This window comes from Pteropus alecto, unplaced genomic scaffold (assembly GCF_000325575.1).
Source record: "Pteropus alecto unplaced genomic scaffold, ASM32557v1 scaffold270, whole genome shotgun sequence".
NCBI classification, from domain to species: domain Eukaryota; kingdom Metazoa; phylum Chordata; class Mammalia; order Chiroptera; family Pteropodidae; genus Pteropus; species Pteropus alecto.
In genome coordinates, this window is record NW_006430735.1 from 1948669 (window position 1) to 1963074 (window position 14406).

The following is a 14406-nucleotide window of genomic DNA, read 5'->3' on the forward strand; positions in this document are numbered from 1 at the left end:
TTTAACTATTTTTTTAAATTGTGAGTGTGCCATTCAGGTTACGGGTTACAGTTGAAGCCTGTTCAAATAGTCATTTTAGAAGATGCCATATAAGATATTTACATCACAAAAGGCTTTTATTATATATAGTTTACATTTGGGATCCATGGTAGTTGACCAAATGTTCTATTTAACTTAATTATTTTGATTCCATTCAATTCAGTGGAGCAAAAAGTGTGTAAGTTGCTAGAATAATAGTTATTTACATTGTATTAATCTTTAGCTGAAAAAAGTAAACATACTACTATGTGCCTTTGCATACTCATTATTCAGCATGTTGAACTTCCTAACACGATAACATTCTTGGTCATCATTTCACTTTCTAACTTATGGCTGCTACCTAATAGCAATCAGACTAACTCTCACTTGGATGCAGTTCCCAAGCATGTTCTGAAAGGTGAATGTTGGAATAATCACACTTGACCTTTCAACATAGTCTAACTCATATTTTCCAACAATGCACTGTATTGTGAAAGTCAGCCTCATCTTTTCTAACAGATTAGATTAAAATGATGTTTTCTTCTTAACATTTATTTGCATTCTTTTTAACTTTCAGGAACAAATGCAAACAATAAACATTTATAAAATTTAGCAATAGATGAAAATGCCAAACAAAAGAATACTTTTTTTCTTTGCTTAAAGTTCAACTTTTAGGCTCTTTTTAGTGTGAAGTTCTTCCCACTTTTAAGAACAGCAGAGTTTGACCAAGCAGTGTTCAACCTTTTATCTCTGATGAAGGGGAACCATTTTGAGAATTCTCAAATGAAAGAAACAAAGAAAGTTAAATGGCTTAAAGAAATGAACCATATAGGAGAAGAGTCTCTGCTAAGGAAGAAGTTGTCAGCAGTTAGGTCTTTAGGAACTACTTCTAAGAATACAATTTTTTATACAGACTGCACTTTCAAATGATTTGTTTTTGTTGCTTTAAGAAAGGAACTATTTAATAAAGTGACAGGATAATATACATTCATGTGATGGGTGACGGTAAAGAATGGAAACACAGTATAAACTAAGATTGTTAGTAAGAAGGATACTGGGGAGAGTGCCTGGATAGATATTCTAATATCAGGCATAAATAGAAAAAAAATCATTTCGAACAGTTACTGCTTTTATTAAGGAAAAACTCAACATCTATTTACAGTCACTTTATTTCTTACCATTTTGAGTGAGGCATTTCAGATGTTTGTCAAAATGAAGTTAACTTTTGACAATATAAATGAAGTTAGCTTTTGACAATGTAAATATACTTGACAATGTAAATTAAAACCAGACTTATGTAAGAAAAAGAATACAACTTTTTCTTAATAATCTCTTACTTATCTCAGAGCTATTTAGGTCATTATTGAAAATAATCTTGAGATACTAAAACAGTAAAGCGGTGAACGTTGTATAAAATAATGCTGTCGTTAAATATGGTTAGAAAGAGTTCATGTCATAGATGTCAGTAGACTTTATTTAGCACCTGATTTCTGTTCAGAGTCTTATTCCAAATATGTAGATATCATCATGGAATTTTGGGGGCTTATCTATATAGGTAGATGATGAACCTAAGGTAACTATAGTAAGTATGCACTAAATTTTTTAAAGAAAATTAGCAGGATAATAAGGTGAGAAGAGAGATATAGAAATTTTATACTTCTGACATTTGGAACAATTACAGTAAAGTCTGTTTATACTGTTAGGTAGGACCAGTCAAATAAAATAGAGATTTTTACAAAAATTCTGCCACAGAGAAAGTCTCATCATAATGGCTTTTTAAATGCCATGATGTAATTCTTATTCTGAAATATTCTTAAAGGGAGGAGATTTTCCTTTGTTCTTTGATCTCAAACCTAACCACATAGAAAAAGTCCTCAAAAGTCTTATTTTTTTAATTGAGAAATTTTAATGTAGGTAATAGTTTTTTTCCCTTTATTTCTAGAAGATAGATAGTCTTGATGTACCTGAAATAATAAAATTCCATGTCTACCTGAAGTGTTCTTAGAGTTTGAGAGAAATTAGAGGCCCTTGAGATTATCAGTGGACAAATAATGACAAACAATGTTTGCATTTTCTCTTTTTCCTCGGTCTTCTGATTAACTCTGAGTCTGTCATAAAAGATTTGTGGCATTATTAGGTCAACATTTTTACATTAAATTAAATATTTGGGATAAATTTTAAAAAGCAGTGTTTGTCATTAAAGAATTTCTGGATTGAGGAAGCAAAATAGATGCATTGAGCAAGACAGACATTAAGGAAAGTGACCCCTGACTCAAAATAGCGGACTTAGCTTGTCTCTACTGATACCTGGTAAAATACACAGAAGTCTCTTTAGGAAATAACCCCATAGTAGTGAAGGAAATGGAAAGGAGTGTTCCCAATGAATATGAGGTTTTAGCAAACCTATTTAAATCAGAAATCAAGTGGAAGTTGTTCAATCAATGAAATATGATATGTGTTAGCCAAAAACTAGGCTAGCAGTGGGCTGCAGACAGCTATTCTGTTCAACAGAATTTCCAAAGATTTAAGTGATCATATTTTCTTTTTAATTTAAAAGAACAAGAAAGAAAAAGTTGAAGAAATAAAAGTAATAATGTTCACATCAAACTCTGGGAAGAGCTAAAGAGAAGGCAGTTGCATTAAGAGAGTTTAGCCCTTAGATTTCATATCAGGGAGTTATTATCTACAGATGAAAATGCAATAAATAAAGTATAAGTATTTGATCTGGAATTTCTAGAGGTAATCTGCAGGACTAAAAATCTTCTATACTGTTATATTTGTTACTTTAATAAAAATTTAAAGCTAAATTAAAATTTAAAGATAAAGGCAGGAAGCGATATAATTCAGAGAGTCCTGTGCTCCACCCTTAGAGGGCATTTCACAAGTGCTTTCTCGGGGCCAGGCACTGTGCTAAGCACTTACACTGATGATCTCATTTTGTCCTCCTGTGTGTGCTATGAGGTTGATTTATTATTATTATTATCTCTATTTCATAAATGATGAAACTAGGCCAGAGAGGTTAAATAGCCTCTCTAAGGTCATAGAGAGATGATGTTGTAATACTAGGCTTTAAACCCATATATTTTTCATTAAATGATGAGCTAGGTGAAATCTGAGATAAGAGAAAAGGTGATTATATCAATACTTAAGTGAATAAATGATTATGTCCATATTTTAAATACTGCAAGTGTTAAATTTAAAACAAATAAGGATTTAAATAAAATTGAAAATTTTTACCTTTAATTTCTGACATCAGCGAAGTGGGGAAAATAATTTTCTGACCTTTTGGTACATTTGAGCTAGTTTGATATGTGCCTTTCCCCTTAGGCTCCTTCGGAATGCTAAAATCCATTGAATTCCAAACCCCCTAACTCTTACCCCATCTTATCAAAGCTTTTATTCCTTTCTTACACTTTTATAGCTTCTAAACATACTTTGTGAGGAAATATACATATTTAAATTTTACATTGAATACAAATGGGCTCTTCAGACTTTCTTCCTGGGTAGAGACTTCCAGTCTTAACTGTCCATTTTGGTTGGAACTGTCCATTCAGCCCACCTGTTAGCAGTGGAGCTCAAAGCCCAGAGAATCAGGTCCTTTTACCCAACTTGATTGACAAGCATCTATCCTTGATGAGTTCCCAGGCTGCATTACTTTAGACAGTGATGAACTTTCATGAGCTCCTCAGTCTCTCAGAGGTGGTGGGAAGGGGTAGCAGTTGTTTGTACAAGTGGCCTGGAGCTTGTTCTGGGACTTCCATACTGGTGCTCTGCCACATAGCCTGTAATGACAAGAGAACTTGACTCACAGCATGAAGTTAGTAGACTGCTAGCCCTAGTGCCCTGATAAAACCAAGAACTTACTCTTCCTTTTTAGTAAGATGACTTGACATGTATTCTAGCTTGGGGAGCACTTAGTTCTGTGCAGCATTATTTGGTTATGCTTCCCAGGGTAGCCCAAACCTCTCCTCAACTGTAGCTCAGTCCTGGGGTCAGCCAGCCAAGTGTGGTACACAGGTTCTGCTTAACCTAATTTAGGTTTAATTAAGACTGGTTTCATTTTGGTCCTTAAAAACATTTTGAAGGACTAACTTGGATGTAATATGCTTAATTCACTTGCATTTAAGATCAAGTCCATTCTACAGTTTCATTTTACATCTCATGTTACATGGCCACTCAGGTACTCTTTTATGGAAGAATACCTGGCAAAAGCTACCAATTGTGGAAAAGGGCTGAGTCAGGCTGAACAAGAGTAAGAGTCAGATCACTGGGCCTTGTAGTCAAGATCCTTACACTTGAACTCTGAAATGGAATCCTCTACCCCCAAACCCTCTTCTCCCATAGCAGACAGCCCACCCCCAACTTCTGCCTAAATCTTCTTCCTTCTCTCATATCCCCTCTTTCAGAGAAAGGCTTTAACATGCCTTAGAAACACTGGCATTGTCTGACTCCTCTTCCTCACCCCCAACATTCTTCTAGACAGTTGCTGAGGTCTCGCAAAATAACATCTCTGATTTAATCGGGGACTCATGTCTCAGCTGGTTTATTTCCTTAACTTACTAATTGTTCTCCTACCTTCAGTCACTCCCCAACCAAGGTCATCCTGCACACCACTGACTGAATTATCTAACTACACGTCTCTCATTATGTCACTTCTCTGACTGAAAACCTCGGCCAGCTCCCATTACCTTCAGCCTACTTTTCAAAGTTAACATAGAATTCAGATTTCTCTCTGTTTCATTCATCTCCCATTACACTCCCAGGCATCTTAATCTTCAGCCACACTGGAAAAGAAACTTTCTCAAACACACAGGGCACTTGCCTCCATACTCTCCCTCCTGCTTGTACCACATCATCTCCACAATTCTGGTGTTCCTTCTAGGTATATCTCATATGTTACTTATCTTAACTACTTCCTCCCATTCCCAGAAAGAATGACGGCTTCTCTGTCCTTCTATAGGTCTTATAATATTCTACCATTATGCACTTACATTCTTATGTGCGTAGCCATCACCTGCATTCGAATTGCAAGCATTTAAACAAACAACATTCCTTTAGTCTTATTTTATTCCCCAGCAAAGGATGCATACAAGTGGAATGTAAGCTTCTTGAAAGCAGCAGTCTTTGTGGCTGGCACATAATAGGTATTTACTGAATATTTGTTGGAGTGAGTAATCAATAAATACTCAAAATAGCAAGGGCAGCAATGTGCAATTCAGATACAATCAGTGCACTTACTCCTTTTGTTGTTGACTGTGTGTTCATCACAATCCAGCTATGGATGACAGTGGTTTTGTGCCTTGCAAATAGGAACAGTCTCTTGCTAATACCTTGCTTTCCAAAGCACTTGCAGTGCCTCTGACTGGTGTGATTTTTGTTTTATGTCAGGGGCCTGGATCATGTTTCTATGTCTACAGTTTTCACGATCTGAATTGTACCTGAGGAAAAAATGCTACTTCATCATAATTCTTAAATATACTAATCATTTCTCTTCCATGGTTATTGCAAATTATAGCTAAATCAAAGGGAAGATTGAGTTTAAAGGAAGTTGAATAATGCAGTTAACAAAACTTTGCTTTTGAGATTTTTTTAGCTGTTTTCTTTCTTGGGCATATAGCTACACCTAGTGGCTTTATGGATTATTTCAGATACTATTTCTAGAAGCAGCTACTTGGGTTTTTTCCTCCCTTTATTTAATTTCTGCTTATTTGGTGTCTTTTCTTTTTAATTAATGAACAAATATCTTTGACTCTTTATATTCTGTTATATTTAGAAAGTAAGCTGATGCTAGCATAGGAATTGATATTTATCCATAAAAAGCATGCCCCACCTAATAACTAACTTAGAGTATTGTAAATACAAACATCAAAGTAATGAGGCCTGGGACTCTGACTAATAACACACGCATAGACTTCTTTGATTGCATAGTACAGTTGACATAATGTGCAGGATTATAGATACCCTGATAATTACTTACATTTGAATTCTCCATTCAAATAGAAAGTTTTATTTATGACCATTCATCATAATAATTTGCAGAGGGTCTCATTTAACTTTAAAATTTTATGACTTATGTGTAGTTATGGCCAAACAATAGAAATGGCGCTTGAAAGAAAGTTGACTTTTCTTCTTACAGTTAATGTGAACTCTAATTAAGCCCTAGGGTAACTTATCTCATAAATGGTAACTATTTCTCATGCGTCATGAGATGTAAAATAATATATATTATATAGGCTTTATACAGTATAGCAACCTTAAATGATAATTATTTAATTCCAGATATCTTGATTATAGGTTTCTGTCATGTGTACAACCAACATTAAAGTTTTATAAAGACTTTTACAAATTTTCATTTAGCTGTAGGCTTGATTTTAAATCAAATTTGATTCTTTATCAAGATATCTAGAGGCTAAACACACAGGATTTCTTTATAAAGCAGGATAGTATTGATTTTTTTATTATTCCTAAATTATAGTATAAAGATATATTTTGTTCAAGTATTTATTCTTACAAAAGAATTTTTTGTAGCTTATAATTTCAAGATTCATTGGTCTTCTTTTCAGTGCATTTTGTGTCTCCCTGGCTTTGAATCCTTGGGAAACAAATAAAAACATTATTGGGCAATTTGGCACACAACTTGTCAAATAGTTAAATGCTGATAAGGGAGTTAGACTTTGGCAGCCAAACTACAGGTGGCAAATTAAGACTTCTGCATCTTCTCTATGGGGATTATTACTGGAAGGAAGTGACCATCACTCTTTCAAATCCGAAAGCAACAAAATTTCAAATATTTTCTTCTGCCCAGTGCTCTATGATACTGTTAGAGAAACACATCTTCAATGTCGCATGAAAAGATTCAGTGAGAAACTCTTTTTAGGAATGTAACCTGGGTGACTGTCAGCTCTTTCTACTGGATTTAACAATCCAATATAATCGGCAACTATTAAAATTACATTGGAAAAGGTTTAATAATACAGGAAAATTAATGTGTTTTTTAAAAATACATTTGTCCCCTAAGATTCACTAACCTTGTTGTTCAAGAAAGGGGGAAGGGCACACTGATTTGAGATTCAGAAGACTTGTTGTCAACTTTCATTTAGTTCGTTCAGCAAATACTTGTTGAGTATTTATGTTGTGACCTGGCAGTGTTGAGGATTCTGCATTAAACAAATCTCCTGGGAGAAGATGGACAATAAACAGATATTTATGTCTTGCAGTCATCAGTACTAACTGCCATAATGATGAAGAATGAGAAGATTGTTGAATGTTGGGGAGGGGAGGTATCATTTGCCTCTCTGGCACTAAGTCCGTCTTTAAAAAGGGTTAGATCAGAGGAATGATAAAATCCTTCCTTCTCTAACATTGTGATTCCTGTGACTTTTGAATTACAGTTGACTACCTAAGTTATTATTCACCCAAATGCAGAAACGAGTCAGTTTTAGCATTGAGATAAAAGAGGAAATGTGTATCCTGAGAGGAGACTTGATAGCAAGAATTTTGAAAAAAATCAGTGATGTTTATGTAACTGTTGTTAATAATGAAGATCACAGATGAAGCCAGAAGAGCCATAAATGTTTACCCAACATAGTAAATAGCACAAAAGAAAATATATAGTATAAAAGAAATTTCTCTTAGGTAAAAATACTAACCTTTCTAAGATACCTAGGCAAACAAGAATTTGATTTTAGTTTTGTTTTCATAAGATTTATAATTTCAAATCTCATTTGCATTTTCATGTAGTCTGGTGGTATGAAATATTGGGGAAACACAGAACATGAAAGAAATAGATACACTTGGATTTGGTGGCAGAAAGCCAAGAGATCAAATGGGCATCATTGTACAAATTTTTCTTAGATGAATATTAGCTTTCTAAAATGCATTGTCTTGCTCAGCCTCTGCTATTTATGGCATTATTTGCAGGTGAATGGCCCTTTTATAAAACATTACACAATATAACTACTTTTCTGTCACAATATTGACTAAAATTTAGGGACAATCAAAACCATTTTTTCCTCAGATAGGAACATTTTAGGTGGCATTTATCTTCCGTTATATTCCAGAAACTGTCCTGTGATGCTCCATACCATCTTTCTTTGTTTTAGGTATCCTCTGGCAGTTGCAAGCCTGATGTTTCAGAATCCCCTGAACTGCGTCAGAAGTCACCATTATTTCAGTTTGCTGAGGTAATATGTTATGATTTATACTTAATGAGAAAATTGTAAAGTGAGCCTAAATTTGGGCTGATGACAGTAACTTACAACAATGAAGAACTTTACTTAGCTCAATTAGCCATAAATGGGAAAGTAGAATCAAATTTTAGAAAAGATATTTTGGAACGCCAGTCTCTTAATTAAGGAATAATTATATATGTTTATAAAAGCTTATTATTAAGACATACTAAATATTATTCCACTTAAGTCTCATCAGTAATTTTTATTTATGGATAATAAAGAATATAATTAAATTATTGTTAGAACTTAGTTATATATCAGGTGTTAAATCAGGAGACAGAATCAACTCATGTTAGTTATTGGCTATGGATTCCCCCCCCTTTTTAGTACACTTTTCTTTTAATTGAAACTTTAGCATGCAGTAACAGTTTTCCAAGTCTTATTGTCTTGTGTCAAACCTATTGGGCTCAATACATCTCTAACATTGGTTCAAAGAGATGATGTAGAAAACACATTACCCTTGATATCAAGTGTAAAGGTTAAGACTGCTTTCCAAAATATCTTCACTTACCCTGGAACTCAATATGAAGCCATCATTGATTAATTTTTTCTGAACTTTAAAACACTTGGTCTTCCCTTGATCATTTGAATTGTCTTTCACTAGACCTTCTCTCACACTGTCATCCTTCCTAATATTGACCAGTGTGTAACAGTTTTGCACAAGGAGAGCATAGTTTCAGATTTTCCTTCCTCTCTAATGTCCTTTCCTGTGATTCTCAACATTTCACTGGCAAAACCTCTTTTCACAGTGGCATCTTCGGCCATTCTTTTTTAAGACGTTTTTTATAACATGCCTAAGTGCTTTGCAAGATGGCACAAGAATGTTATATATTTGCCGACGTAATGCTCCTGATCTATCACTTTCCTTTCTGCCTTTGTGTGAGATGTGCCCTGAATTCCAATTGTTTTGTATATTGTTTCTTTAGGAATTAATGTAATAGAGGATTCACTCCACACTACCTTTTCTACAGTAGTTACAGACATGTGAAATAATGTTGGTTCCAACTTTGAAAGTAGAGATGCTTAACCATTGATTTCTGAACCCTTATAGATCTAAAGTTTTATATGAAATTTGTTGGTTTTGACATACGTGCATTTTTGTAAGTTCTACGGCATCCCAAAGAGATCCTCAACCCTGCTGTTTTATATAAAGGGTCCCCAATCTAGTATTTCTTCAGGAGCTCCCTATTCATGTCATTAACTGAATATCTCCTTTATCCTAGTATTAATTTGTAAAATATCTTTTTGTTTAGAAACTTGTGAAATGCTTTTCAGAAATCTAGATGGTTTATATCACCAATTCTATTTTGTTCAATGTCTGATTTTTAAGCCTTGAAGAAATGTGTTGTAGGTTAAGCATTTTTCCCTTACATAAACTGTTTATTTTTTTCTAATTTTTATAGAAGGTTGGTAGGAATGAAAAGTGGTATCTGAAGTAAAACCTACCTAGTTGATAGTCTTTGTGGATTCATATTTGCAGTCTGTCACATTGCAAATGTGGTCTTTTGAGATGATAGATTTTGTGGTTTGACCAAGAAGAGTTCTACAACTTTACCCTCATATGTCTTCAGTGTCTTTAGAATACTTGGTTAAATCTTACCCACTTATGATGGTTTGTTTATATCTAGTTTGTTAAATAGGATCTGGGAGGTTTTTTTTTTTTTCTTTTTACTGACATTCTAAAAATGGTTATATGTCTGATTCAAAATTTACAGTGGAATTAAAATTTTCCTATTGGCTTCAGCAGTGAATAGTCAAAAATAATTCCATCAGCCTCTCTACTAATTCTTTCTCATCTTTAAACATCACTTTGATACTGTATCACCAACTGGTTCCGTTGTTTTTCTAACCAACTTAATTAAGATGAAAAAATGATTTTTGTGGTTGAAGAGTTATTATTGGACTGGGAATTTATAATGTCCAGGCTTTCTGTTCTTGTGACTCACTTTTACCCTATACTGTATGTGGATAGAAGCTCATTCACTTTGGAATAAAAATTAAAACATACTTGGAAAGTTTTTCCACATAGCTCTCAGAGCAAACTGATGAAGCTACCATAATTACCAAGGGGAAATAAAAGGTCTCCTAGTTGAACCAAGTGTGGTATTGCAGAATCCTTTATCCACTGTCAGACAACTGAGTGTGTGTGTATGTGTGTGTGTGCACATGTGCGTGCACACTGGGCAGGAGAATGCATGGTGTCATAAAAGAAAGAAATGCTATTCATATTCAGTGAACAGTTTGAGTTTTAATGCCGTGCCAGGCAATGTGTTGTGTGGCTTATTTTCTTCTCACCATGATCCCATAAAATAAGAATTATCATCATCATCATCAATTTATAGTTGGGAAAAATTAGTCTCAGAAAGGTCAGCTGGAGCTGCCCAAGTTCATGTAGCTAGTGAGGAGCAGAGCTAAAATTCAATCGCAGATACCCTCACCCATATCCATAAGCTTCTCCAATATTGTTTCACAACTGCCTCTAAGCAGAGAACAGCTTTGGGGGGTGTGATATAGGGAAGGGAGAGAGTGACTGGCTTTACTTGCAGCATACAGCTTTTAATAATATTTTAAGAAATTCATTGAAATAGGGAAATTCATCTCAACAGGTCTCAACTGCTACTTGACACATACCTAATACCCTTATAAGAGACATGGCAAATGAGCCAAACTCAGTCTTTTTGTTCTTTTCGATCATCTGTTTTTAGAAATGTGGCCTTTTTCTTCCTTTATCGTTTATATTGTTGTTCTAAAAGGGATTGAGGGTGATGACTTATGTCTTAATCTTTATCAGTGTCTGTGATGGAAATATATGGCAGAATCTATTAGTCTGATATGAGAAAATGTCCTTGTGCATTAAAAATCACTTGTTTCCTTTCAGATATCTTCAAGTACATCTCACCCCAATGCTCCTTCAAAACAGTGTCAATCATCAGCCTTGTTTCAGTTTGCAGAGGTATGGCCTTCTTTTTTTTAAATTCTTACTGGGCTCATAAAACTTACTACTGAGCTCAGGAAATATTGGAATGAAGTTTTAATAATGTATAGTGAACTGAGGCATGCCTCTTCCTATTACTGAGATAATACACATAACAGGATACTTATTGCTTTCTGCTGTCTTTGCTGTAATCATAGTCAGATCAGGTCCATGTTTTATAACCATTCATTAAAGAGTTTATTCAGAATAAACACTTTCCAGTAGTTCTTTATTTCATTTTGCCTTGTCTTTATATTTAAAGCTTGGGAAAAGCTGCTATTAACATGAAGGCCATGAGATTCCTATTTATTAAATTTTTCCAGTAGTGAAATTAGATGCCGTAATTCATGAATAATTCTCACAGCAAATGCAGTGGTAAATCTGACCTGTTAAATCATCAGTGCTTAGTTTTATCTGTGGTGTAGCTTCAGCCAGTACTTTTATTAGTGTTTAATCCCAGGCTTAGATCAGGTCAGCTCTTGCAGGATCTCAGATTTCTTTGGCCAGAGAGAGTGAGAGAGAGAGAATGAGAGAGTGAGAGTGAGAGAGAGTGAGAGAGAGGGGACAAGGGGGCGGGGGGAAGGGGGGTTGGTGTGAAGCGCGCACGCACACACTAGAGAGCATTTTCTTGGTTGATATTATGCACAGGCAAACCTGATAAGCTTGATTTCGCCACAAAAGCCCTGGCTTCCACCATATGCTCACGTCTAATGAGTACTGTATGTATGGCAAATAATAAAATGTATATAGTTCATGAAAATAAGATGCTATTTGCTTTAGGCCTTCCCCCTTTTTCCTTTTTATTAATTTCAGCAAAAAATGCATATCATAAACTGAGCAATTTTTTCATAGTGTTGAGAGAAAATGACAAGCAGGACTGTTCTGTTTAATATTGATGTATTGAATCACTTAGATTCATTTGAATAGAGTGCTGCGTAAATGAAATGTAAAATGATACCCTTTTGGCAAGAGAAAACCCAACATCTCACTTTGAAAATGAGAAAAAATTGCTTTCAGCTCTTACGTTAGGAAAAAAATACTGCTTCCTCTTGGGGCAGGGTGTCAGCTGCTATGACTTTATACCACCAGTTGGCCTGCTTATCTTGTTAGGCTTCACTGTCACAGTGCTTGCATTAGCTGTTGAAGGCTATGCTGTATAACTGGTGACAACAATATAAAATGTTATCATTTTATGAACAATTTGATGAATCTGGAAAAAATTAAAATTTTATTAAAATTTTTCATTATGATAAACAGGCTATTTTCAATGTTTGGTAAGAGAGTTTCATTTAATATTTTCTTGCTTTCCTCTAGTTGTGGACATTCATTTATTTGATAGTAATAATTTTTTCAAGAAATAATGAATTTTGATATGGTGACTGCATTTACCTTTAATCTTGATACCTAAGCCAAGCCCATCCAACTTTTTAGAAACATTTCCTTCAGAACGGAATGTATTTGCCACATATTCTGTTTGATTAAATTCTACACTCCAGCATGAATTTTAGAAAGATAGTGGCTCATCTTTGACACACCTGATATTTACTCATTAACTGAGAGAGTATTCAACTTAATTTAAAACATCAATGTGGAATATCTCAGCTGGTGCTGGTTCATTTTAACAATCACCACTCAGAGTGATTATTATTTAAGTGATACCACCATCAGATTTATTAGGAGCTCCTAAAACCCTGGGCAGCTCTGAGGGAGCAGTTTGATGGTATAACAGCCGCTGTCCTGTGATTCTGGAGAATGAGATTCCATGCCTCTCTTAAACAAGTTAATATGTCCTTGCTGCTCAAGATGCTCACTCCTTAAATCACGGGAAGGTTTTTTTTTTCCTCCCCTAGGGAAGAAAAGAACCTCTTCTTACTTGGGAGTTGTGCCAAGGACACATTTCCAGATGTCACTCCTCTACCCAGAGGCACTTGTCTCTTAAGGGTCCCTCTGCTTTTTGACCATGCAAAATTTAGAAATTTTGTAGAAGCACAAAAAAATAGTTGGTTTGGAAACTTATTAGGAGTTGTTTTAAGGCATCATAACAGAGAAAGGCAAGCATGATGGTAAAACCAAAATAAAATGTTTTGCCCTAGAGTGAGATGGAATCTTCCCTCCCAACTCAGTATATTATTTTTCCTAGTTATATTTTGCCTAGGTTGATAATATGATCCCTTTTAATTTCTAAGCAAATTAAACAAATTATTACATACCTTGTGATTAAGTTGTAAATGTTATATGTGATTACACAAGAGAAGTGCATGCTTCTCTAGGATATATAACTTCTCAAGTCACTTTCCTCAGCTGACCCAAGAAAAACCTAAGGTTCAGTCTCTTTTAACATCTTATAAGGTGACCTTATTGTCATCTTAATACTGGACTGGTTTATGCAAATCTAAACAAAAGCTAATAAAATTATCTACTAAAATCAGCTTTGAGCATATATATTGCAGTAGAATTAGAGTAGGCAGTAATTACTGTGATCATATCCCTAAAGCTCTTACAATTACTTCATAAAACATCTATCACCTTTGAGAAGACACAAAGACTCTTGAAATTCTTGTTCTAATTAGTCTATAGCAGAGGTTCTCAAACTTTAAAATAATACCAGAGTCACCCTGAAGGCTTATTCAAACACAGATTGCTGAGTCCCACCACCCTTGAAAGTTTCCAATTTATTAAGTCTGGAGTAGGGCCTGAGAATTTGCATTTCTGAAAAGTTTCATATCAGAGAACCACTGTTTGAGACCACTGCTCTGTACCTTGTAATTTTTACTACAAGTTGTTAAAGTGTCATTATTAAGGCATTTCCTGGTATTTCTGGGACCTCATAGGGAGTGGGTTAAGTGAGGGAAGGGATGGACATATAGTAGAAAATTACCAAATGGGCCACTGTATACTCTTATCCCTTTTCAGAGAGATTCTCAGTCCTATCATGTGCTTGGAGAAGAGTTGGTGTTTATGTAATTTAGGAATCAATTTACTGTTTGAAAATGTTTAGCTTTGTGATATTATTTTAAAATCAAGCATGCAAAATTCTTAAAGACTATTCCTGCTAATTTCATTTACAAACATCTGATAACTCTAGGGAGAGATTAGCTAGATCTTCTCTTGACAATGGGTCATTTAGTGTAATATAATTAATCGTAGAAACTCGCTTTTTAAAAAACAGTCCTGGGCGTCTGT

The 14406-nt window shown here is 34.7% G+C and overlaps 1 protein-coding gene across 1 annotated transcript in view; it reads left to right on the plus strand.

The window, feature by feature from the left end:
• Positions 1-14406, plus strand: part of BBX (BBX, HMG-box containing) — a 244900-nt gene that overhangs the window by 176175 nt on the left and 54319 nt on the right. Inside the window, 2 exon segments of the mRNA XM_025050956.1 lie at positions 8121-8201; positions 11128-11202. Of these exon segments, the coding sequence (XP_024906724.1) occupies positions 8121-8201; positions 11128-11202 (156 nt within the window).